General features: G+C 45.2%; 1 protein-coding gene and 1 long non-coding RNA gene across 3 annotated transcripts in view; one reads left to right on the top strand and one right to left on the bottom strand.

Moving 5' to 3' along the window:
* LATS2 (large tumor suppressor kinase 2) overlaps positions 1-27,067 on the top strand; it is a 52,765-nt gene that overhangs the window by 21,441 nt on the left and 4,257 nt on the right. For both annotated transcript variants that reach the window (XM_082220260.1, XM_082220261.1), the window contains exons 3-7: positions 17,388-17,520; positions 18,251-19,794; positions 21,021-21,603; positions 23,008-23,190; positions 23,835-23,941. In XM_082220260.1, coding sequence (XP_082076386.1) covers positions 17,388-17,520; positions 18,251-19,794; positions 21,021-21,603; positions 23,008-23,190; positions 23,835-23,941 — 2,550 coding nt within the window. The remainder of the gene's footprint in view (positions 1-17,387; positions 17,521-18,250; positions 19,795-21,020; positions 21,604-23,007; positions 23,191-23,834; positions 23,942-27,067) is intronic.
* On the bottom strand, positions 22,110-26,681 carry LOC309531051. The gene is made up of 2 exons (XR_014219030.1): positions 26,474-26,681; positions 22,110-23,106 (listed from the first exon to the last, which is right to left on the bottom strand). It is a non-coding gene; the product is annotated as an uncharacterized lncRNA (long non-coding RNA).

Raw genomic sequence — 27,067 nt, 5'->3', positions numbered from 1 at the left:
CATCCGTTTGACTCTTCTCTTCCTGCATATAGCTTGAGCCATCGCCAGATCTTCTCCAGAAGGCTGGGGAAGCTACTTGCATGGTGGGAGACACTATGGGTTCTTTGGGGGTTAAAGTATGACTAGGAAGGTCAGTAAAGAAGGTGCTATCTCCTGAGGGAGAAGGACTTGACTGCTAGTGTTTTATTCATATAACAGTGCTAGAACAGATTTTGGGGGACAGGTGGAAATGGAGAAGCCCCATTGCACAAAGGCAAGTCATTCCCTTCTCACAAGGAGTGATATAGTGCTTTGTTGAACACCACCAAACATCCAGCACAAGAAATATCTAAGGTGGCTCGATTGGGCAAAAGGCTTGAGTTTAAGGATGTGACAAAGATTTTAATTAAAAAGTACAAAGTGCAATGGCATTCAAAAGCTGGAAAGTGCAGATGGCAGAGGAACATGCATGTTTTCATGGATAGCTTCCCTTCCTCCACACCATCCTTTCCTCCTCTTCCAACTTGTGCCAGTGAAATGCTTTCACTGTCCATCTGTAAGGGGGGAAAGAGTTTCGAGCTAGCAAAAGAAGCAAAAAAAAAGAAGTTTAATTTTTTTTTCCTTTTAAGTGCAAGTTTTCTGTTTTGAACTGACCATTTGGAATGGTGATTAAGAACCTCCTGTTCCCAGGTGGAGTATGTTTGGTGTGGAACACTGCTAATACATATATTTGTGGCATTTTGACAATGAGAAAGCCATTGTTTGCGGTTTAGGTTTTTGCATCTTTTAACATTTCCGCTGGTAATGTGCAAGACCCTGTCCCTGTCTGTTCTGCACAAGGAGGCAAACGTATGCTTCAGCCATTGAAATCATGAGCAAACAGTGTCCTTAGATGGTCAAAGGTGCAAAAAAAAAACAGGAGACAAAGGTATACATAGGCACCGTGTTTTATATTTATGCGGTTGTATGCAATTAACCTTTACTCAGGAGTAGACCCATTGAGATTAATGGGCCTAAGTTAGTCGTGGCCATTAATTTCAGTTGGTCTACTCTGAGCAATGGTTAACAGAATTTCACCCATGGTCTTTGCAGCCAGGTAGTTAGGGCAGACTGCTGGGAGCATCCAGTGAGTGATCAAGAAGCCAGTCGTGGCTGGTGTTGTTTCTTTACAGCCATTGCTTTTTCAGTTGCAGATCCCTGCATTGTTAAGACCAATATTTTTTAAAGGAGATTCCTTGATCTTTTCCTGGCAGACAGGATATCAAAGGATTTCTCAGATTGTGTACTTACTTGAAGTCGCTTACGTGTTCAGACAGAAGAGGGGGAAATGGAGAAGTTCTGTTCAAAAAGAGACATATCCCTGGCAGAACAAATCTGTGTCACAGCCACTTTTTAGCTGTAATTTATATGCATGTTTCATCAGGTGCATGTCTTAAATCACCACAGTAATTTTTAAACTTCGCCATAAGGCAGGCAACTGTTCTACGTAGACCACAATGTTTTCTAGCATCACAACTACTGTACATGAGGCCCTTGAAAGCCTTTAAAATTTAATGCTCTTATACAAGGTGTATGCTGTCAGGTGAAGCAGATGCTACATGGAAGCCTTTGATTCAGCCTCTTTGGCAGCTTCAGCGTCCTAATCACTCATGTTTTGACTGACACACATCTCATTTAAACCTAGCATATTTATTTTTTTAAAATGCACTTTTTTAAAGGAAAAAGTTTACATCCCTCTCCAACATTACAGCGCCCAAAGCAGTTTATATTTTAAAAAAAATAATAGCCAATTATCTGCAAAAAAATTTTGAAAACGAAGGAACCACTCTGAGATCTTCAGATGAAGTGCGGTACACAGATTTAATAAATAAAATAAAATAAACCTTCAGATGCTTTAACCTGCTTTTCCATTTAAAAGAAAATGCCCAAATCCACAATCTGAGGCAAGCGTTGATGCCTCACCTTGCCTTTTATAGCACATCGGACTCCATGCCCAGAATGGTTGGATCGTTTAATGGTGGTTTTCTGTTGCAAGGAAAACATACAAACGTCAACATAAAACAATGTGATTTATCTGGTCATGGAATAACCTTGTAGCTATCATCAGGTTGTTGGATCTATGAGGAGAGTGAAGTATTCATGGGTTTGTGCTAGTTCTGCCTGTGAAGAAAAAAGCATGAAATATCGAGTGGAAACCACTCCAGAGAGTGGTTCCTGCTTAAGGAATACAGTGACTTAGAGCTGTGTTTTTGCGTCCGCCAACCACACCTAGGCCAGGACTGGATGCTGTCGTGCAGAGCAGTGTTTTCTCAGACTGGGGGCCGACACCAGTGGTTTTGGGTGCCTCAGTGCCTCCTCACCTGTCTGCCCTGCCATAGCCATTGGGCTGCACCAGTACCATCAACTTACTGAGTAAGCTGAGTAAACCGTGGCCGGGAGACAGAGAAGTTCATGAGGAGGAGGAGATGTTGAGGGAAAATGGCAAGTTAAAGCAGTAATTTTTATCGCCATTGTTATCTATTATCAATACATAAACTAGGAATAGAAAGGAAGGGGATGGGGAGACAAAAGCTGCAGTGGAAGGAAGAAGAGAAGGTGAAAGGACCAGGGAGAGGAGGGATGAAAGAAACCATTATTTGTAGCATCTAGTTTGGTTGCAGAAGAACAAAGTAGATCAAGCTCGATAGTCATGCAATGTGAATCTATTCCTCCCCCCCCCCCACTTTCGGAGATGAAGGACCTGCAGCTGTTCTCTTGAGGTGCTAGCCTTCTCGTGCAAACCTTATTCTTGGTCAGCTGTAGACACACAAGAACTTCAGTAATATTGCTGCAGCTGCTTTATGCGAAAACGCCTGACCTCTTGGACATTTTATTCTGCTGATGGTTTTGCCTCCAGCAGTCGCCCAGCTATTCAAAAATTGTACCCTACGGTTTCGGAAAGCAGAGCAAATTGACAGTGTCTTAATTAACAATCCTCCTTTGTAATGGACTTCTATGCTGATATAAGAGTCTGAATTCCAAGTGGAGCTTGCAGCTGTTCCGACTGTACGATGAGAACAAATTCAATAAAAGGATTAGCTCTTGTCACCCGCTTCTTTTGTGCTAGAATGTTCCCTCATATTTCTGCCATTTGCCGTGTCCTCCATATTGCATCTTCCCTTCTGCAGTCTAGGCAACTCACTGTAGCATCTCATGGTTGTTTCATCAGAGAGACTGAACAGGATCAAGTGTGATCTTTTGGAAGTCTGTTTCTGAAGTGGCTGCACAGTGAAGTTACTCAATTCCAACAAGGCTCCCACAGGCACATTGGCAAAATATATAATAGTATGTGTTTGTCTTGCACCAGTGTTTCATGTTGTCTGTTGATTCCATTTCCATTGGCTCTTGTTCTGGTTTCAAATTCCTTATCGCATTTGTAGCTCACCTTGCTCCAAAGAAGGATTTGAACCCACATCAAGTTCCATTCCTGAAAAAGCTACCTTTTTCCTTTTTGTGTTTCTTATATATTGTAATCACACTGGCTCTTGCACTTCATTTCTATTCAGCTTTTGCTTTAGCTATGTGCTGCTGCTTTTCAGCATTTTGGGCTTTATCTCTTCTCTTTTCTGCTCTCTTCTCTTTCTGTGTTATGCATTTTGTGTTTTTATCTTGTATTTTTATGCTGTGAACCGCTCTGAGATCTTCGCAGATTTAATAAATTAAATTAAATAAACCTTCAGGTGCTTTAAACCTGCTTTTCCATTTAAAAGAAAATGCCCAAAGTGGCATACCAAAATTAAAAACACAACACAGCAAATTAATTGCACAAAATTGTGAGTGTTGACTGCAGTAATTGTGTTGGAAAAAATATTTTTGATTGTGAAGCAAGCCCAGGTGGAGGACATACAGATCCCTCCCCCAATTCAAAAAAGATAAACGAAATAAATTTGCAAAGCAGCTATAGTGAATGAGTCACTGCATACAAAAACTCTTGAGAAACAATGAGAAAGGCAGGAGAGAACAATTACCAATATTGGGGAGGGGCACCACTGTGAGAGAAATGTGGGAGGAGATCACCAAACTACACATGAAGGTTTTAAAAAAGCTGAATCTGTTGTTTTGAAGAAAGAGCAGCCAGTGGGGCTCAGGTTTCCTGCTGAAAACATTCACTCTGGCTGCTGTTTGCCGCTAAGGTTGCTGAGATTAGTGTGGATAGGTCCTTGAGCTATTTCCAATGCCTGATTGTGCAAAATGATCTGGAGCAAACATGAAACGTGTGTATCGGGAAACACACAAAGAAGAGCAGATAGACTTGCCACTTGGGAATGTGGTCAGCATACCTACCGTATTTTTCGCTCTATAACACGCACCCGACGATAAAACGTACATAGTTTTTAGAGGAGGAAAACAAGGAAAAAAAATATTCTAAACAAAACAGTGGATGTATGATTTTTGTGGTTCATGCTGTGGCCACTGACATGTGATCTGACAGTGAGTTTGGGGTAGCCCAATGCAAAAATCCTGAGGATCCATGTGGATCCGTGCTTTGTAACCACGTTTTAAGTGGGGAGGGAAGGAAAAGCACTCAAGGGACAAGGAACACGTGTGAGGTGTGTGGAGAAGGATGCTGCTAATAATGCAGAAGAGGGGTATAAGTCTCCTCTCCTCTCCCACTTTGCTCCTTTAAAGCAAGCAAGCAGGCTCTGCTCTTCTCCCTCCTCCCTGCTCATCCCCAGCTTAGCGAGCTGAAAAACTTTGCTGCTATTTAGCGAGCTGAGTGGGGAGGAGAGAGGGACAGAGAGCCTGCTTGCTTTAAAGGAGCCAACCGGACAGGAGCCGCTTACATGAGTGTAAGCGGCTCCTCTCCTCTCCCGCTTTGCTCCTTTAAAGAAGCAGGCTCTCTGTCCCTCTCTCCTCCCCACTCAGCGGCTCTTCTCCTGCTTTGCTGTTTCAAAGCGAGCCACGGAGGAGGGAAGGAAGGGGAACCATGGATCCTCTGCTCACGACTGCAGCAGATCCCCCCCGCCACCCGTAGGCATTCCCTCCATAAAACGCACAGACATTTCCCCTTACTTTCTAGGAGGAAAAAAGTGAGTGTAATGGTGCAAAAAATACGGTATTTGTTAGTTGTTGTTCTTCAATGTGTTTTTCATAGAAACGTAGAGTTGGAAGGGACACCAAGGGTCTTCTAGTCCACCCCCCTGCAACGCAAGAATCTCCGCTAAAGCATCCATTACAGGTGGCCTTCCAACCTCTGCTTAAAAACCTCCAAGGAAGGAGAGTCCACTACCTCTCGTGGGAGTCTGTTCCGCTGTTGAACATCTCTTACTTGAAGAAAGTTTTTCTGAATGTTTAGTCGGAATCTCCTTTCTTGTAACTTGAAGCCCTTGGTTCGAGTCCTACCCTCCTTCATGTGACAGCCCTTAAGATATTTGAAGATGGCTGTCATAACCTCCTCTCAGTCTCCTCTTTTCCAGACTAAACATACCCAGCTCCTTCCACCGTTCTTCATAAGGCTTGGCTTCCAGACCCTTGATCATCGTGGTTGCCCTCCACTGTACATGTTCCAGCTTGTCAACATCCTTCTTAAATTGCAGCACCCAGAACTGGACGCAGTGTTCCAGCTGTGGTCTGACCAAGGCAGATTAGAGTGGTACTATTACTTCCCTTGCTTCTGGACACTATACTTCCGTTGATGCAGCCTAGAATAGTATTAGCTATTTTTGCTGCTGCATCACACTGTTGACTCCCATGAAGGGGTCCACCAAGACCCCTAGATCCTTTTCACATGTACTGCCAGTAAGCCATCCTATATTTGTGCATCTGATTCTTCCTGCCTAAGTGCAGAACCTTACATTTGTCCCTATTGAAATTCGTTTTGTTAGCTTGCACCCAGTTCTCCAACCTGTTACGGTCATTTTAAATTCTGATTCTGCCTTCTGCAGCATTTTACATGTAGTAAGTGCAACTAGACTTGAGTAGCACATAAATATAAATTGAATGTTAAGTTTTATAGTAAGCTAATCACGCCATTCCTGAATATTATCATTTCACTGGCATACTTCTTTCCTGGTTTACAAATTGCAAGGAGAAATGCATAATACTGGGGGAAATATGAAGGCAGCCACTTTTTGTTGTTGCAGGGGTTGTGTTTCAAACAAGGGTACCATATGGCTCATTGCAGAGGATTTGCTCAGGAGCCACTCGTTCTTGGGCACAGATAATTTGCTGCTCAAGATCTGTTTTGGGTTCTTCTGTATTGCTTAGCCCAGGGGTCAGCAAACTTTTTCAGCAGCGGGCCAGTCCACTGTCCCTCAGACCTTGTGGGAAACCAGACTATAATTTGAATAAAAAAGAACGAATTTCTATGCCTCACAAAAAAAACCCAGAGATGCTTTTTAAATAAAAGGACACATTCTACTTGTGTAAAAACACGCTGATTCCTAGACCGTCCGTAGGCCGGATTTAGAAGGCGATTGTGCCTGATCAGGCCCCCCGGGCCTTAGTTTGCCTACCCGTGGCTTAGCCTAAGGAATTATGGGTGAAGATTTGGTAGCAGTAATGGACTGTCTTACTGACCCTGGCTCATATGAATTGCACTGTGACTCCACAACTCCTAGTTTGTGCAACAGACTCCTAAGGATGTCTCCACAGAGATTTTCTTCCATGTCTGCAGCCTATTTCCTTGGCTACATGCTCCTGCCTGGATTCTGCTAATCGTCTTAGTCCTGTGTGCACTCTTCTCATTATCTCCCTGCTCCAGTCTCCTGCTCCTGGCTAGATATATCCTTTACATCACCTCCCACACTTTGCTGTTCCATCCACCATCTGCTGCCTTCGTTTGCCCATGTACAGTTTCCGGAATTCATTTGTTGGCTGCAAACCTTTCATTCCCCTAGTCAATTTTGCTTTCATTCTTTATCGAGAGAAGACTTGTTGACGATAACAGCTATGAAACATCCTTGGTCCCCTGGTCCTCTCGCTCCTGCTGAGAGTACATTTAAGAGATGATGTGGTTCAGGCGTGAGTAACCTTTGGCTCTGTGGCTGTTGCTGAACTGTAACTCCTATCAGCCCTAGCAAGCATGGCCAATGACCAAGGATGATGGGACTTATAGCTCAGCAACATCTGGAGGGACAAAAGCTGGCCACACCTGGTGTAGGGTAATGATTAAGGGTGTGAGCTGTGAGCAGCCTAAGCCACAAACTCACTAGGGATCTGGAGGCAAGAAATTGGAAGCACTCGCACATAATCCTAATCCATGATTTAGGACTATGTATATGAAGCTGAGGCTCCAATACTTTGGCCACCTCATGAGAAGAGAAGACTCCCTGGAAAAGACCCTGATGTTGGGAAAGATGGAGGGCACAAGGAGAAGGGGACGACAGAGGACGAGATGGTTGGATAGTGTTCTCGAAGCTACCAGCATGAGTTTGACCAAACTGCGGGAGGCAGTGGAAGACAGGAGTGCCTGGCGTGCTCTGGTCCATGGGGTCACGAAGAGTTGGACACGACTAAACAACAACAACAAAAGGTGACCCTCTGTTAGTCCAAGCAACACATTAGGCTTGTATGGTCTCCCATCCCCTCTCATTTTCTTTCATGGCCAGTCAGAGGACTTCTGCTGAATTTGGTGTTGCTTTTGAAGAAGTCTCAGCTTATACCTACTTGCATGCCAACTGGGCAACTGCGGTTTACAATAAACAATGACTAATTGCTAAACAAGCCAACTTAAAACCATGGGTTATGAAACTAGCATTGTTAACTGCAACCCCCAGTTGTGCTAAACTGTGAGCCCCTTGGAAGGTGGAAGTAAATTCAACATAAGTCCTGGCCGCATGGGGAAAAGGAGGGGGGGGGGAAATGTGTGAACTCTGTTTTTCACTGTGACTTGTGGAGTCTTGTTCTCATAGGTTGCTGAACCATAGTTTAACATTCATCGGAAATTGGGGCTGTCTGTCTTGTTTTTCTCTGCAATGTGGCGATAATAATGGGGACCACGATTAGTATAAATATTACTGAGATAATGTATGTAGAACATTCTGATGTGCTTATTATTACTAAACATACATGTGTAAATATATGTATTAGTAAATTCTACTACAGAATATTATTTGAACAATGAAAGGAACAGTTTCTCCTGGCTTTTTAAAAATATGGGAATAGTTAGGGTGACATTCAGGTGCCTTTTCAGTATTACTTATTTATATATTCCCCTCCCCCCAAAATGCTCCCCCCTTTTTATCCTCTCAACAATTATGTGAGGTAGGATAGACTACTATAGAAAATTATAAATGATCATGACTATGTGGGGGGTTTTGTATTTGTTTTTATTATTGTTGTTTGTATTTTTGTGTTTTCTATATTGTAAAGCACTCTGTGATCTTTGGGTGAAGGGCATAATAATAATAATAATAATAATAATAATAATAATAATAAGACTATGACTGGGCCAAGGTCACCCCAGTGTGCTTCATGGCTGAGCAGTGATTTGAACCCTGATCTCCCATGTCGTAGACTAACCACTACACCACACTGCCACTGTAGTACAAAATTACTTTCTAAAATCCAGAACTCCAAATGATTGTATTTGTTACTTGCCCCATTGCAGTTCTGTCTTTAAAGCTAGCGCACATTAATTACGTGATCTGGATAAGCAGCTCACAGTGATAGGAATATCTTAAGCGGAACATGGATCAATTATAATGCATACAGGTCAGCTATCCTGAAGGGTATACAGCCCTGTTTAAAATATTCCTAGAGGAAATAATAAAGATAGAAATTTCCTATTTAAGGTGCTTATTATTGCTTTGCCCAAAGGTGCTAATATTCACAATGGTGAGATGAACTGGAAGACTTCGCTGCTTTGTAACTTGAAATCGTTTGAAGGTACCACGTGCGTTTCCATTCCTTTTCTGAAGCAAAGCCCAATTTGGGCTTGGCCTAGGCACGGATGGGAAACTTGTCTCAGAACCCCCATAAATTTCTCTGGCCTCCTTGGAAAGGTGGTTGGATGCAAGCATATATAAATGAGTAGAACACTGTTCCTTTCTGTGCGTAAAATGTAGCTGCATTATTAATATAAAGTATGTCACAAGTGTGGGGAGTTATTTGCCATACTAAATTTGTATAAGGGCTGTAACTGACGCCAGAAGGCAGGCCTGCAATTCTTAAACGTGCTTGTTTTTCTGAGGGCAGTTAGTCCAGTGACTTGTAACTTTTGATCTGTACTCACAGCTGAGGGATTTCTTTACACCCAGCTTGACAGAATTATTCTCCTTGAATCCTGGGAGGATTTGTAAACAGCACAGGGGTTTTTTTTTGTTTTGTTTTACTTTTTTCTGCACATACCCTAGATTTTTCTTGGAAGCAACAGGAAGGGAATGACTAGAACCTAGTCACTTCTAAATTAGTGCCTGCGGTACTGAAATAGTTGGCATATTGGGCGGTACTTTTTATAAATGTAATGTCAGCCAAATGAATGTTTGGCTAACGCGTGCGTGTGGTAAAATTAGCAAAATGCATCACTGATGCTAATGAAGGGAATAACCTCATTGCTGCAGTTCATTGAAAGTGCCATCCGGACAGATTACTTGCCCTGAACATTGAGGTCAAGGAGTTGCTATTGAAAGCGTGTGAGACTGTGTGTGTGTGAGAGAGAGAGAGAGAGACAGAGACAGACAGACAGACAGACAGACAGACAGACAGACAGACGGGTCTGGCAGGGCCTCTCCATCAGCTCTACTTGAAAGGCCAGCAACATTTCCTTAAAATGTTTTAATTCCAGCTGATCATTATAAGGATTCTGTAATGGTTCCTTTTTCTTTCTCCTCCCTCCCGCATTTCCTTTTGTGCTGTATCCTTTTGTCGAGTTGCAGCTCGGCATCCAAAGAAAAATCAGTCTCACACCATGATAGGTTCCGAAATATTGCTGCTCCTAGGGCTAATGCAGCACAGCTTTTATTGTGTGAAATCAGAAAGATACAAAATACAAGCCAAGCAATTTGTTTCTAGCCAGCAGATAAGGACCTTCATGCGAGCATCAGGCCATGCTACGTTAACCAATCATATAGGACAGCACGAGCTGTTCACGCGCTGTTCATGCTCCAAGGATGCTTCTAGCTATGAAATCACCCTGCAACAATAAGAACTTTGCTCATGCTTTCATGTACAAGCAATCATTTTCCCACATGTCCCCTTTTCTTGTTTATATTATTAGAGGAAAAGAGGGACCATTAGTCCAAATCGTACACTTCATTGCCTAAGCGTCTACACTTTGCAACATAAACTCCTCTTGTAACCCCTGTGGTGGGCCGTGGTCGGTACCACCATGCAGTGCATTGGGAAATCAAAGAGGGTATGCATTGAATGCAACAACACACCATAATGAAGCCAGCAATACATGCAATTACAATCAATAATATTTTTCTTAACCATACTCCATTAGGTAACCAAGAAAACAACCACTCCCATGGATCAAAACCTTCAGGTGGATTCAAAGGATTATGGGCTATCATTTGTTCCATATGATCAATAGTAGCAGAGATATTGGTCGATTGATCAGTTATATACATACAGCAATGAGAATGAATTAAGGCACAAATTCCACCTTTAGAAGCAAGGATCACATCTAAAGCATAATGATGTTGAAGAACTACATTTCTTATTTCTGACATTTCTTTGTTAATCATTTTTAAAGCCAAGATGGTGGAATTGAACAAATTTTCTGTCCAGTTTGCCAATTTATGCAGATCACGGTAGTTCATGGCTGCACCTAAAGAAGGCAGAAGGGACCTAGAGATGGCTGTCCCTGTATATTGAGAAATAGGTGATTGTACTTCCCTTCTGTTACGCAAACGGACCGCTGGGAGCTTATCTATTTTATACACCAAGGGTACCACTATACCTAACGTGCAGGTACCAGAAAAGGCAGAGGGGATTTCTTTGTAGGCACGTGTGCCACAAAGTAACCATAAATCAGATTGAAGCAAACATGTAGTTCTACTGCTCTTTCTCATCCAGTCGAACCAAACATAAAAGTCTATACACGCAGCCTGTTGTTCATAGGTCATGTAAGTTGTGACATTATTAACTAAAACCTTTGGTCTGCCACTCATGGTTGTAACATTAAGAAAACAAGAAGATCCATTAATGTATTCATATGTCCAATTACAATATGGATAATGACCTAAAAATTTTTTGCTATTGTGATTAAAATGAAAACAATAAGGAGCTAATTCTACAAGCAATAGAAATACAGGAGGTAAACTTATGCGATTATCCTTCATATTATTGCTAATCTTATATGAAGCATTTATAGGAATGCTAGAATACCACCACCAAAAAAAAAAAACACCTCAAAGCTTTTTAAAGCTTTTCAAAATCATTTTTCTCAGCAGCTAAAAGGGCACTAGCCAAGCATATTTTTTTCGCTTCAAGCATATTCCACTTGCTGTAACCAAAAAGATTGCAACAAGGTCGAGAACAGAGCCCATTGTCGCAGGCCTTGCTAAAGAACCATATTGCAACTTTCTGTCCGGGAACCATGCCAAAGCACAAAAATGAAACAAACTGGAACACACTGAAATTCCCTCACCCCCTCCCTTGCCAAGAGTCCACAATAGTGCCAAGACAGCCCTCTGTACATGTTCAGGGGAACACATCATAGGGCAGGACTCCTGAGGGAGGAGAAAAAAAAAATATCTGGGGGGTAAAATCCAAGTGATGCCAATAAGGATGAGGATGGTAAATTAGTCCAATGGCTGTTTCTGAGCAACCTGCGTGATATTTCGTAGCTCGATTATTGGCATGTAAAAACCACAATCCAGAAGAAGTCACACAACCATTTCTGCAGATACAGGAGCCCATTTGCTGTAAATAGGCCTCATGTACTGCTCCGTGCACTGCTGAGTCAAAAGTCCAAGCCCAACGAAACGTGATGACACAGATGGGATGGTTGCTATTAGGAGGCAGCAAAACTGTAATGATGTTTGGTGGTTGAAGTGGCTTCCCAGGGAAAAGGGGGGCCAATGCAGTAGGGATGAAGATGGCCTTTCAGCGTGCCAGGAAACACTGGAACAGCTGTGGAAGAGCCTCTTCCATTGCAGAGGTGATTGTGATCTTGTCCGCTGGATCCTTATGTCCTTTAAGGGCAGAAAATAGTGGAGACAAAGTGGAGGTGGGCAGGTCCAAATAACTCTTTATCCAATTCAGCTGTCCAAGAATTTGTTGTAAATCCACCAGTTTAAGATGATCAGGAAACTGTAGTTGAGGCGTAACTGGAATGGCTGCAGATGGTGTCAGCTTGTGTCCCAGGTACGTAATGCGTAAAGTCCGCTGGATTCTTTCCTTAGCCACTGTCAATCCAACAGGTTGTAGCCTTTGCAGGATTTTGGGACACGGCGGAGGACAAGGCCGTGGCTAGCAGGCTGTGGCTAGCAGTGCCCACTGACTGGCAGGCTTTAAGCATATCAGCAATGGCTATATTTGATGTTGCCATTAGAAGGCGCAGCTCTTGCGTACAGTGCTCATTTGCATTATCAAACACAAGCTGGCGTACAATCGGTTCTTGTGCTGCCAGGTCCTGAACTTGCCGCTTGAAGGTATTATACAAGCGATCAACAAATTGTCCATAGAGCTTTGCAGGGCCCTGTCTGACGCTTCCCAATTTGCCATCGTGCTCATTCCTGTCATCAGGGACAGAGGCCAGAGCCTCTTGGGCTGAGGCTGTGGTGGCTGCCCAATACATAGGATCAAGGACCAACTGTTGGGCAATAGGAAGAAAATTTCCTCCTCCCGTCAGCCCATCGAGAACATCGGTTTGGCTCAGCATGACGGGGGCTGAGGGTGCAGGAGCAATCACAGGAAAGAGATTTGGAGTATCAGCATCAAAAGGCAGCAACGGAGCGGCGGCACGGAGAGATTTTTGAAGAGGAATGGTAGGAGCGGTGCCAAATGCCTTGGGCGGAGGAGGTGGGAGAGCGGGGGGTGCTGCAGAATTTGAAGAATGCAGGGGAGTGACAGGAGGAGCCGAAGGGAAAATGTCCGGCGGTTTAGGAGGTAGGTTTGAGGCAGGCAAAGCGGGAGCCGGGAGGGCGGGCGAAGAAGCTGTTGCAGCAGCCAGAAGAATGTTTGAAGGAGTTAAGCACGACATAGCTTTGTAGACGTTACTCCAGGCATGCAAAACCTTGACATCAATCTGAGGATGATTTTGAAAGAAGCGTCCAATTTTTTTCCAATCGTCTAACTCCCAATTTCCGTCCTGGGGGAACCAGGGGCAGTGAGTGTCCAGGGCTTTTATAAGGGACTTAAGGTCAGCTTTCCGAACAGCAAGGTTGTTACTGGCCAAAAGGAATTTAAGGTCTTTAAAAAAATTTTTCTGTGGTGCAGAGAGAGACTTTCCCATGATTGCAAGAGTTGCAAAAAGAGCAGGGAGCACTTACCGGAGGGATCCTTAGGAGGATGAGGGAGGCGCCTTTTGCCCTGTCCGGGCGGAGATAAGTGCTGATAGGTCCGTAACGTAGTCCAGAATCACATTCACACGGGAGCTCTCACCAGGGATCCACTACGTGGATGAACGACGCGTCTGCAGCCCTTGCCAGGCGAGGTGAGGCTGAACGTTGTTTAACAGCATGAAATCCAAAAGAAAACACACGGGAGCACTCACCAGGGATCCACTACGTGGATGAACGACGTGTTGGTGAGTGCTGAATAATGAAAAACAACGTGAAGTCCGAAGGCAGTCACACGGGGCACCAATTGTCGAGTTGCAGCTCGGCATCCAAAGAAAAATCAGTCTCACATCATGATAGGTTCCGAAATATTGCTGCTCCTAGGGCTAATGCAGCACAGCTTTTATTGTGTGAAATCAGAAAGATACAAAATACAAGCCAAGCAATTTGTTTCTAGCCAGCAGATAAGGACCTTCATGCGAGCATCAGGCCATGCTACGTTAACCAATCATATAGGACAGCACGAGCTGTTCACGCGCTGTTCATGCTCCAAGGATGCTTCTAGCTATGAAATCACCCTGCAACAATAAGAACTTTGCTCATGCTTTCATGTACAAGCAATCATTTTCCCACATCCTTAAACCTTAGTATATGACTGCCTCATCACTGACATTTGTAAGCTACTCTGAGAATCTTTTTTTCATTGAAGAGAGGACTAACAATGCTTGTAATTAATAAATGGCCTCTATTTGTGATACAGTACTATTACAGTCTTAACAGCTGAGCACATGAAGAATGTCTCTAGATGAGAACAAGCAGGACATCGATAAGACCTATAAAAAATGACTGCTTTTAATAGTACATCATTATATCTGAGACTTCAAAAAAAGAAAGTGTATCAGAAATTGCTGTTTTATTTCAAAAGCTCTCACACACAAAATACTTTATGTGCTCCTTGCTTGAGCTTCATTTTATGCATATCTTACTTAACTGGAAAAACTAAACCTGGCATTGTTGTCTTATATCCACTTGTAGGACTTATCAACAAAACTAGCTTTTCAACTTGCGTGTAGTGAAATAGTCGTATGAAAATGTCTCCCCCTTCCCTCCCCCACTCTGGGAAATTTGCAAATTTGCTCCGATGCCTACCAAGTTTTCTTTAAAAAAAATTTGTTTTGGCCTGTGGTTACAAGATCATTCACACTAAAACATTTAAGCCACCTCTCAGTAACTAGCATGGTTTTTATCACCGTGTTTCTCTATTGTGGCAAATATATTCAATTGTGTGCAAGTGGAAACATTTAGTGTTTTCTAAAGGGCTTCTAACTTGATGCAACTAGATTCCTTTGACTCATAACTCCCTTACAGAATAAGCACTAACGTTGGACCAGTTCAGAGCAAATAGCATGTTTTGTGCTAGTTCAGCTTTATTGCTGTGTCTGAATTCACCTTGTGTTTACACTAGAGCCATGGAGTTCAGAGTACGAAAGAAGGCTCTCCATAATGGAGTGGAGGTTATTTTTAGGGTGGGGGAGTCATGTTTTGTGTGTACGGCGAGTTGGTTAGCCAGGAAGCAAACTGCTGACACATATTCCCTCCATCCCAAGCTGCCACAGTCCAAACAGAAGAACCCAACTGGCATCAAAGACGGCTGTTGGATTATGTAATGTTTGCTTTCCCATATGGAATGATCAAACATGTTTTTGAGGTGTATGTACTGCTTAGAACACTATGATAGAAAGGGAGAATAGGAATTAAATGAATAAAAACGTTGAGGGCAGAGGGGCACATTTGCAGTTTCTCATTTGCCTTCGTTTTCCAGCTCGACATAGTGAAGCAGATTCAGCCACAAGGCAGAGGTTGGGAGAGAGGAAAGTTGGGGCATATGTAAGCCCGAAACTCCTGACTGCTGAATATACCTTCAACACTGTCCATTCAATGTGCATCTTCAAAACATGAGGGGATTACCAAAGTCTAGGCTTAATTTATACTAGGCTTGCCACAAGGAATACTGGAAAGAATGGTTTCTTTGGCTGTGTTGGGACCAAGTCAGTAATATAAAAAAATTATACTTTTGTTTAAACAGTTTTACAGGCTCACGAGAACTTTCTAAGTGATTTCCATCCAGGGAACTACAGGGTGAAGTTTTGTTTGTTTATTTTGATTTATTTATAAGAGTATGAACCACCAACTCATTTTTAAAAATGGCAGTGTACGTAAAGGAAACCATAATTCCAGAGTGGTGGAAAACATTTCACACTAGGAGAACATCCAAGAACATAGGAAGAGCCTGATGGATCAGATCAATGGCCTGTTTTCATGGTGGACCACCGGATGCCTCTGGGAAACCAGGGAGCAGGACATGAGGACAATAGCACTCTCCCCTCCTGTGGTTTTCAGCAACTGGTGTTCAGCAGCATTGCTGGCCTCCAGCTGTGGTGGCAGAGCATAGCTTTCATGGCTAGCAGCCATTGTTAGTCCTGTCCTCCATGACTTTGTCTAATCCTGTTTCCAAGTTGGTCACTGCCTCCTGGGGAGAAGCGAGCTCCATAGTTTGATCATGCGCTGCATGAAGCAGTGCTTTCTTTTATCGGTCCTAAATCTCCCAACATTCAGCTTCAATTGGATTTCCGCAAGTGCTAGAGTTAGGAAAGAGGGAGAACTTTTGTCTGTCCACTTGCTCCATGCTGTGGATGCCATGTGCTGATTGTTTCTAGAGCGCCAAAACATAGTTTTATTATTTCTAAGGTGCCTGATATTGCTAATCTAGAACCGTAGAGTCGGAAGTGACCCCGGGGTTCATCTAATCAACCCCCTGATAGCAAAAACTTCATTGCTTAGGGGCCAAATACTCAATCCAGTTTTGGTTAACACACTTCAAACCTTTAGGTTACCGTATTTTTTGCCCTATAGGACGCACTTTTCCCCCTCCAAAAATGAAGGGGAAATGTGTGTGCGTCCTATGGGGCGAATGCAGGGTTTCGCTGAAGCCTGGAGAGCGAGAGGCGTCTGTGCGCACCGACCCCTCTCACTCTCCAGGCTTCAGGAAGCTATCCGCAAGCCTTGCGAGCCCAGCAGGAGTGCCCGCCGGGCTTGCAAGGCTTGCGGGCAGCAGCCTGCAGCCCGAAGCATGGGGTGCGCTCCGGAGCACGCCCGTGCTTCGGGCAGGTATCCGCAAGCCTTGCGAGCCCGGTGGGAGTTCCTGCCGGGCTCGGAAGGCTTGTGGGCAGCAGGACCCATTCTGGGGGCTGGGGTCAGGGGAAGCTCGGGCTTCCCCCGCCCCCAGCCCTGCAAGCTCCGGGAGCGATGGCGAGGTTGCGCGCAACCTTGCCTTCGCTCCCGGACCCCCAGCCCCGAGGCTAAAAATGAAGCCAAGACAGCTAGCGGGATCCATCCCGCTCGCTGTCATGGCTTCTTTGCTCTTTGGGGCTCGGGGGGGAAATATTTTTTTTTCTTTATTCCCCCCCCAAAAAAAATAAGTGCACCCTATGGGGGCGAAAAATACGGTAATTGTGGGTTATGCAGCAGGATTTTTAAAAATGTTATTTTTCATGCAAGTACTATAGAAAGGTGACGCCCTCTTAGAAAAAGTCACCCTGCAGTGTCTGTTGCAACATGTTAATGCTTCTGAAACTGGGGGAAGCCCACAGCTTAGCAGTAGAGCATCACATTTGCCAGCAGAAGGTCTAAGGTTTGGTCCCTGGTGTCTCTAGACCTATGAAAAACTCCTGCCTGAAACCCTGGAGACAATACTAAATACTAAATGGACCACTATTCTGACTCAGTATAAGGCAGCTTCCTATGTTCCTAAAGTAGGGTGTTTGTTTTTTTCTTCAAAGCCATAGTTCTGTAGTTACATCAATGATTTAATCAGTAAATGGACTGAAATTCATATGGCTGTTTAGCTTCAACGGTGTTATGCCATCAGATTGTTGACTTGGGCCTTCATTTGTGTTTCTGTATATCTGTTTTGTCTAGGAGATGGCTGTGAGAGCCCTGAAACAAACTGGCAGTAGAAGCATTGAAGCAGCTTTGGAATACATTAGCAAGATGGGATACTTGGATCCCAGAAATGAACAAATAGTCCGGGTAATTAAACAGACATCTTCGGGTAAGTGTGGGTGCTCTCTCCATTTCATTCCTAAGCTTTCACCTGGTTTGATGCTGTGTGGAATAAATACGAAAGCAACTTGGTAGCTGTCTTGACCCTGTTAAGTGTGGTTTCTCAAGGGATAAAAGATCATTGACCTGTGGACTGTGTGGCAATATAGACTTCAAGTTTCATTCACAATCTGCTAAAGTTTGATGCAACCAGATAGAAGCCTTGCAATAATTTCATTGCATTTTGCTGTTGAAGGGTTTGAAATGGGAGTTTGCAAAGAAATATTGAATCTGAGAATTTTGCCTTGTTGTCAATACAAAAAGAAAAGAAATTGTATTTTACCATAAGTGTGGATGCACTCATATCCTCATCCTGAAGAATCATGTAGCATTTCACTCTTACTCCTCCTTCCATTTCCTTATTTCTGGTTCAGTGCAAATGCAAAGGTAAACTTAGCCAAGAAACACACTTGAATTTACTAGGAAGAACAGTTTGACCTTTTAGTTTCAAAACTGCTTCATCATTTGCATTGCAGTGTTATACGGAGTCAAGTTTAAGTGTTGTTTTAACCAGTGACAATGGGGGGGGTGGTGGTTTGTCCTTGTTCACAGATCTGAAACCTTTTTGTGAGAAGTAGTCTTAGAAATTCTATGAAATGATGAATACGCAGGAATAAGTCAATTCACCTGAACGGTTTCCTAACACTACCCAACCCATTATCTTTCTCTCCCCACTATAGGAAAGGGTATCATGCCAAACAACATAAGCCGCAGGCCAAGTTTTGAAGGGTCCGGCGAATCTTTCCCACCCTACCACCAGGTTAGCAACCCGGGCTATGAAGGTGCAGGCTTTGGGGCAGAAGCTGCTAACATGCTGGGTGATGTTCCCAGGCCATACATGGACTACTTGCTCTCTGCTTCTCAGTCTGCAACCATGAACTCTCCAGTACAAAGGCCTGCCAGCTTAGGCTCCCACAACACACCTGTCAGTCACCAGCAGAAAGCCTACCCTGCAAACATGGATGCCCCAGTGATCAACTACCCGGTGGCTGGCCACAGCAGCCAAGCCTTGCAGCTTGGCTCAAACAGCCCTCATTACGGCAGGCAGCCCGTGATGGTGCAAGGGGAGGCGCAGGCTCTTGGCTATGGGATTCAGAGGAGCCATTCTTTCCAGAACAAGTTGCAGCAGGAGGGAGGCTATCCAAGCCTTCCGAACAAAGGAACGGTTGTTCAGAATAACTCCGGCCACGGGTTCCAGCAAGCGCCAGGCGGTCTGTATATGCCGCACTCCCATCACAAGCAACCCATCCCCTCCTCCCACCCGATGCACGTGATCGCCAGAGGAGGCCCAGCGTATACGAACGAATTTTCAGACAGCCCACCGCAGGGCCTGTTGACGCCATCCAGAAACAGTCTGAACATGGACCTGTATGATATGAACAACCCTCAAGTTCAGCAGTGGCAGACGACCTCTTCGTCGTCCTCCTCGTCCTCATCCCGCCGCGACTCGTTGCAGAACCCAGCCCTGGAAGCATCGGTCCGGCAGCACGTGCCCTTCAGGCCTGAGGGCTGCGTCCCAAGCAGAACCAATTCTTTCAACAGCCACCAGCAACAGATGCCGATATCCATGAGGCAGACTTCTCCAGGCAAAGCTGAGGCCTCCATTACTTCTCCAAACACCATCACGGCCGTCACATCGGCTCATATTCTACAGCCAGTGAAGAGCACAAGGGTGATGAGGCCTGAGCCTCAGACTGCAGTAGGCCCCGCTCATCCTGGCTGGCTGGCTGCGCAGTCTTCGGCTGTGGATGGCTTAGGAATGGCCGAACAGCACCCCCTTCCTGTTGGAGGAGCTAATGCCTACCAGCTAGATGTGGACTATAGCAATCAGGAGCTGAGGTGCCCTCCGCCTCCTTATCCGAAGCATTTGCTGCTGCCCAGTAGTTCCGAGCAGTTTGATATGAGCTGCTTACGTACAGGGATCGAGCAGACCCTTCGGGGAGTCCCCAGCTCATCAGGAAACAAAGCTGAGGAAAACGGGGAAAGGAACGACAAAATCAAGTCGGCCAAAGCGGAAAAGCCAGGCAAGGACAAGAAACAGATCCAGACGTCCCCAGTGCCGGTGCGGAAGAACGGCAGAGACGAAGAGAAAAGAGAGTCGCGTATTAAAAGCTACTCGCCGTTTGCCTTTAAATTCTACATGGAGCAGCATGTGGAGAACGTCATAAAGACCTACCAGCAGAAAATTAATCGCCGGCTGCAGCTGGAGCAAGAAATGGCCAAGGTAATTAGTGTCTTTGTGCTTTTGTTTTTCTTGAAAGGTAATAAGACGGGGATAAGGTAACAGACCTCTGTATTCAACACAGCATAGATATGAAAGTCTGTCACACTTCCTGATAAATCACAATTTCATCCAACCCCCTACAGAGATATTTTCTGACATTTGGGACCATTGATTTAGTGCTGGGTGTCATTTGTGCTTCTTCCCCACTCAGTTTTTCCCCCCAATACAGAGGAAGGAGCAGAAAGCCAAGCCCCACTGCCCCTGATATCAAGGGGAATAGACAAACAACACATGGAAGATAAGGCTGTCAATGACTCACAGAATTGGTAGACTCCTCTTCATGTTGGCTCTATGGAAGCTGTGTTATCAAAGGCAGCAGACCTCTAAATTCCTGTGGTTGGAGTATAGCAGTGGGAGAGGGCTGTTTGTAATATTCTGCTCGGAGGCTTCCCATAGACATCGGGTTGGCCAGTGTTGAAACTAGGATGCTAGAATTCTTATGCCTTTGGCTTGATTCCTCTTATGGGTGGAGGAAGGAGGGTATGAGGGGTGTGTCATCACTGAAGGGGGATGACAAAATAAGTTTTTTTTAAAAAATTGGGCTCACGAAACTTTTTAGGAGTGACATGGTGGCTTAGGCGCCTGCAGGTTCCGCGCTGCTTGAAACGGCAGCGTGGGACTTGCGTCTGCCTATTGCCTCCCACAGCTGCCCTACAGCGGCAGAGAGGCTTCAAGCGTTGACGAGGCTCACTCCGCCTCCATGGGCAGATTGCCCCGCCCCCAGTTGCAGGACACGCCCCTGCACCAGGCACCTGAGCGGCTAGCTACCCCATTGCTTATGGGTCCTCTTATGGTTTAACGACCAGTGGAATCCCTTTGACTTATGAAATTTTATCAGGGATTTCCCTCAGATTTTTCAAGGTTACCTTCCTTGCCATGTGGGTTAGTGAAATGCAACGAGGAATTAGATAGTTGCGGTGATTATTTTTGAGCCAGATTTTAACCTTAGAAGCATGAACTGAAAATAACAAAGTAATAGAATGAATGCAACCTGCATGTACTGCTTTTAAATATTTAGAGGGTGAGATGGAACAAAAACAGACAGAGCTTTTGTTCCACATTTTTCGTAACTGATGCGATTGTACAACTTTTCTGGCAATTTTGTGTGTGTGTGATGATCCTGACTCCCTTGATTTTTCTCTCCCCATCTCATAATCTTAACCCAGGCTGGCCTTTGTGAAACAGAACAAGAGCAGATGAGGAAAATTCTCTACCAAAAGGAGTCCAACTACAACAGGCTGAAGAGAGCCAAAATGGACAAATCCATGTTTGTAAAAATCAAGACTCTGGGTATCGGTGCTTTTGGGGAAGTCTGCCTTGCCTGCAAAGTGGACACCCACGCCCTGTACGCCATGAAAACCCTGAGGAAGAAAGACGTGCTGAACCGTAACCAAGTTGCCCACGTCAAGGCTGAAAGGGATATCCTTGCAGAGGCAGACAATGAGTGGGTGGTTAAGCTCTACTACTCCTTCCAGGACAAGGAGAACCTGTATTTTGTGATGGACTACATCCCCGGCGGAGACATGATGAGCCTGCTCATCCGGATGGAAGTCTTTCCAGAAAAGCTAGCTCGGTTTTACATTGCTGAACTCACGCTGGCCATAGAGAGCGTGCACAAAATGGGCTTTATCCATAGAGACATCAAGCCTGATAACATTCTGATTGATCTTGATGGACACATCAAACTGACCGACTTTGGCCTCTGCACTGGATTCAGGTGGACGCACAACTCGAAATATTACCAGAAAGGTACTGGGCTTGGGGGCAAGGAAACAGCATCGAAATGTGCCGTAGTTGTTGTTACTATGACTTCAGCATATGTATATATCCTCCCCTTCAGAAAAAATCCCCAGAGTGGCTTATAGCACAAACTCAAAAATATAATAAACACATTAAAAAAAAAAACCATGAGAAAGGTGGGGGCTGAGGAGGTGTTTGAAGAATGTGAGAGAGGTGATGTCACCCATTTGTTCTAAGAGGCAGCTCCAAAGATAAGGGGCAATAAGGGAGACAGAGCAGAGGCTGGAGGAGTGACGGTCATGGGCAGGGGATGCATGGGGGATATAAGAGCAGAGATGAGGGCAGGCAAGGCTAAGGAGAGCTTTAAAGGGGAAGACAAGGAATTTGTACTGGACCAGGAGCAGAAAGAGAAAAAAGTGAATGACTCTGGTGGCAGATTTCTGGATGGAGATGAGGGGGCCAAGGTGTGACTGTGTAAAATCAGAGAGATGGTAGCAGTAGCCGGCGCCACCCTATTTACAAACACAGGTGTTTTTAATAAATACACAATAGACATATGAGCCACATAACATATAGGGCTCCTCCAGACAACCTGTTCATTGGGCATTTATCTTAGAATACAGGAGGCATTCAGCTAAATATTCCCATCAGTTCAAATAATACTGCTAGCACAGTGGGATTTTCCCGCCCGCTGCCTCCTTCCCTCGCACTTGTCCTACCCTGCAAAACCTGCACTGAAAAGTTGAGCCAGCAGAACAGAATTGGGGGCACATGGAGGGAGGAGAGGAAAGGTTTCGTTGCACAAGGAGAAAATCCTGCACTGACAGAACCAGTGACTTGGTGCTACATGGAATACAACATTGTCCAGTCTCTATTGAGCATTCATTCCAGTTTGTTTGTGAAGAAGTTAAAACGGCAATGAGCATTCATCCTGATTTACTTGGATGGTGGTCTTCCTGTTTTTCAGATGTTCATCTCACACTTTTCACGACGTTTCCCTGTTACTTTTTAAATTGCAAAGAGTCTAGTTTGTTGTTGTTTTAAGTGGATTTGTTGCAGCAGGGCAACAGAGTGCTATAGTCTGCTTTAATTGAAGAAAAATACTGACAACTCAGAGGTGAATGTAGTCACCGTTTGCGGCTACTTCTGAGTCCCCAGAGCCACAAACATTTTTATCTTTGAGTAAGCAGCTACCTTTTGTCTCCTGAACCTTTTTTAAACACACTATTCATTTCTAAGATGTCACATGTTAGGGGAAGGGATGAAATGCAAACAAAAATTGCAACCCAAATTAAATTGCAAAGCTTGCAGTTCAGAGAAAAACATAGTGAATTGCGCTTGTTTTGTTTCTTGGGAGAGCTTTTGTTGATCTTTCCATGTAATTTCCTATTTTCTTTTCCCATCTGTTGAAAGGGAGCCACATCAGGCAGGACAGCATGGAGCCAAGTGACCTTTGGGATGATGTGTCCAACTGCAGATGTGGAGACAGGTTGAAGACCTTGGAGCAGAGAGCTAAAAAGCAACATCAGAGGTGTTTGGCCCATTCATTAGTTGGAACACCCAATTATATTGCACCTGAAGTTCTCCTTCGTAAAGGTAGGTGGTTTATTTGTTTCAGATGTTTCTAGCTCAGCCTTCATCACAAGCGCTCAGTATTCTATACTACAGTGCAGTCAAACCTTGGATCTTGAACGCCTCCGTTTTGGAACATTTTGGCTCCCGGACGACAAAAACCCGGAAGTAAATGCTTCGGTTTTCTAACGTTTTTTCGGAAGCCAAATGTCCAACTCGGCTTCCATTTGAATGCAGGAGCTCCTGCAACCAATCGGAAGCCATGCCTTGGTTGTCGAACATTTCGGAAGCCGAACGGGCTTCCAGAACGGATTACGTTCGACAACCAAGGTTTGACTGTATATACGTTTTATACAAAAAGTTCAGGCATCTCAGTACAGAATTCCATATTCTCTGAGGCTTGCTATAATCTTCATAGTGCAGTGAATAAAATACTCTGAGCACTTTTGAATATGCACTTTGCTTTCAGAGGCAGGATCAAGGTCAGCCATCACAAGGCACATAAAGCAGATTTTTCAATAGTTGAGGTTTTTGGCCACAGTTCATTCTTCTCAGATGAAGTTACGAACCTATAAGTGGCAAGGTTATTGATAAAATTGAAAATAAAATCTGACTTGCGTCTTTGAAAACACAGCAGATAACACATTGTTTTCCTGATTGCCTTTCAGGATACACTCAGCTATGTGACTGGTGGAGTGTTGGTGTGATTCTCTTTGAGATGTTGGTTGGGCAGCCTCCGTTTCTGGCTGCCTCTCCCACAGAAACCCAGCTGAAGGTAAATTCACTCCCAATTAATATTCTTAAAAATTAATGGTGTAGCTCTGTGGGGGTCCCCCCCCCCTTTTCTCAATTTTCTTCAAATAATAAATCAGTCCAATTTGGGTAAGGCATGGGTGTTATTATTTATTTGTGAATATTCTACATATATATATATATATTTAGGGCAGTTTACAGATGTATCCTCAAAATCATCTAAAACTAAATTTAAAAATAATACAACAGCCAAGGATAGGTTTAAAAACAACACGGAATGAACACCTAAGCCAGGCCTCCCCAAACTTGGCCCTCCAGATGTTTCGGGACTACAACTCCCATCATCCCTAGCTAACAGGACCAGGGGTCAGGGATGATGAGAACTGTAGTCCCAAAACACCTGGAGGGCCGAGTTTGGGGAGGCCTGACGTAAGCAAAGGCCTTTATATAGAATCACAGAGTTAAATAATCACAGAGAATCACAGAGTTGGAAGGGACCACGAAGGTCATCTACTCCTGCCTCCTGCAATGCAGAAATATTTTGCTCCACCTGGGGCTCAAACCCGTGATCCTGAGATTAAGAGTCTCATGCTTTCCTGACTGAGCTGCCCACAACATGAGATGAGCCTGCTGGATCGAGCCAGTGGCCCATCTACTACTAATTATCTTTTGTACAAAATGAGGCCATGGGCTGCTCTAGACAATAAGCATGTTTATTAAGCATTCGTCCTGATTTGCTTGCACAAAGCTTTCCAGGAGGTTAGAATGTGCCCAGTCTTTATTGTGCATTTGATTTATTTAAATCCTTTCTGTACCAGTTTATACGTCAACAAAAATCTTAAACCTATTTTAAAGACATCAAGTAGAACATTCCAGAGTATCAAAACCAAAACGTTACAGGTTAACTTCATGCTGCTTTAAACATGTACTTTGCACTTGATTTAAAATATATTACTAATAAAAATCACAGAAATACAACTCTTCATACTCAGCATAGTTGGCAGCTGAACAAAATAACTGAAATATACCCTTAGCAATCTTTTACATAGTGGTACCCCGCAAGACGAATGCCTCACAAGACGGAAAACCCGCAAGACGAAAGGGTTTTCTGTTTTGGAGGCGCTTCGCAAGACGAATTTCCCTATGGGCTTGCTTCGCAAGACGAATTTCCCTATGGGCTTGCTTCGCAAGACGAAAGCCCATAGGGAAATCTCCGGGGACCTCTTTTAAATGCTGGTGGTGGGGAGCAAAGCCTTTCCCCCCCTCCGGCCTTCAGAAGAGGTCCAGGAAGGCCGGCGGGGGCCGAAAGGCTTTGCTCCCCACCGCCAGCATTTTAAAAGCAGTCCGGCATAGCAGGGAAGCGCTTCCCGCTATCGTGGACGGCTTTTGAAGGCAGGCGGGGGGAGCAAAGAATTTCGCCCCCCGCCGGCCTTCAGAAGAGGTCCTGGACGTCTTCTGAAGGCCGGCGGGGGGCGAAAGTCTTTGCTCCCCCCTGCCTGCCTTCCCGGGAGAGCGGAGAAAGGCAGCGCCTTTCTCCGCTGTTCCCGACGGCTTTTGAAGGCAGGCGGGGGGGGAGACTTTCGCCCCCCGCCCGCCTTCAGAAGAGGTCCAGGACCTCTTCTGAAGGCCGGCGGGGGGCGAAAGTCTTTGCTCCCCCCTGCCTGCCTTCCCGGGAGAGTGGAGAAAGGCAGCGTCTTTCTCTGCTGTCCCAGACGGCTTTTGAAGGCAGGCGGGGGGGGAGACTTTCGCCCCCCGCCCGCCTTCAGAAGAGGTCCTGGACCTCTTCTGAAGGCCAGCGGGGGGCAAAAGTCTTTGCTCCCCCCTGCCTGCCTTCCCGGGAGAGTGGAGAAAGGCAGCGTCTTTCTCTGCTGTCCCAGACGGCTTTTGAAGGCAGGCGGGGGGGGAAGACTTTCGCCCCCCGCCCGCCTTCAGAAGAGGTCCTGGACCTCTTCTGAAGGCCGGCGGGGGGCAAAAGTCTTTGCTCCCCCCTGCCTGCCTTCCCAGGGCAGCGGAGACTTCTCTGCTGTCCCGGGCGATCTTAAAATGCTGGCGGGCGGCAGCGAAGCCTTCGCTGCCGACCCCCAGCATTTTAAAAGCCCCCGGGGCAGCGGAGACTTCTCTGCTGTCCCGGGCGATCTTAAAATGCTGGCGGGCGGCAGCGAAGCTTTCGCTGCCACCCACCAGCATTTTAAAATCGCCCCGGGACAGCGGGGGCTTTTAAAATGCTGGCGGGCGGCAGCAAAGCCCTCCTGTCCCCGGAGCTTGCGGGGCGGGAGGTGGGGAGAAGCGCTTTTCTTCCCACCCCCAGCCTTCAGAACAGCCTTCTGAAGGCTGGGGGTGGGAAGAAAAGCCCTTGTCCCCCCCCCAGCCTTCAGAAGAGGTCGGGGGACAGACTGTCCCCGGACCTGGTCTGAAGGCGGTTTCCCTAGGAACGCATTAATTGATTTTCAATGCATTCCTATGGGAAACCGTGCATCGCAAGACGAAAAACTCGCAAGAAGAAAAAACTTGCGGAACGAATTAATTTCGTCTTGCGAGGCACCACTGTACAGGCCTCGTATGTGTGGTGTGGTGTGAGCCAGTGTGGTGTAGTGGTTAAGAGCGGTAGTCTCGTAATCTGGGGGACCGGGTTCGCGTCTCCGCTCCTCCACCTGCAGCTGCTGGGTGACCTTGGGCCAGTCACACTTCTTTGAAGTCTCTCAGCCCCACTCACCTCACAGAGTGTTTGTTGTGGGGGAGGAAGGGAAAGGAGACTGTTAGCCGCTTTGAGACTCCTGAAGGGGAGTGATAAAGCGGGATATCAAATCTAAACAACTCCTCCTCCTCCTCCTCCTCCTCCTCCTCTTCTTCTCAGGCATCCCTACACCAACCCTACAAGATAACACAGCTAATCCCTAATGAAACGTTTTTCACAAAGAGAACTTCCGGCTTACCAAAAAAAATAATCTAGCAGCATTAAGCACAACTTCAACCGATTTATTCACCCACCTCCACCTAGGGTAATACACTATTATACAAACAGTACAAATCTGGAGTGACGGTTGGATGGCTCCTTGTATGCCTCCTTCTGATAACTCCTGGTATTGCTCTGCTTTCCTTTGGACCATGCCAGAGAGGCTGAGAGAGGAGCACCCCAAGACCTCCATAC

This window comes from Podarcis vaucheri (assembly GCF_965113315.1).
Source record: "Podarcis vaucheri genome assembly, chromosome: 4".
Classification (NCBI taxonomy): Eukaryota; Metazoa; Chordata; class Lepidosauria; order Squamata; family Lacertidae; genus Podarcis; species Podarcis vaucheri.
This window is presented reverse-complemented; position numbering and strand designations above follow the sequence as displayed.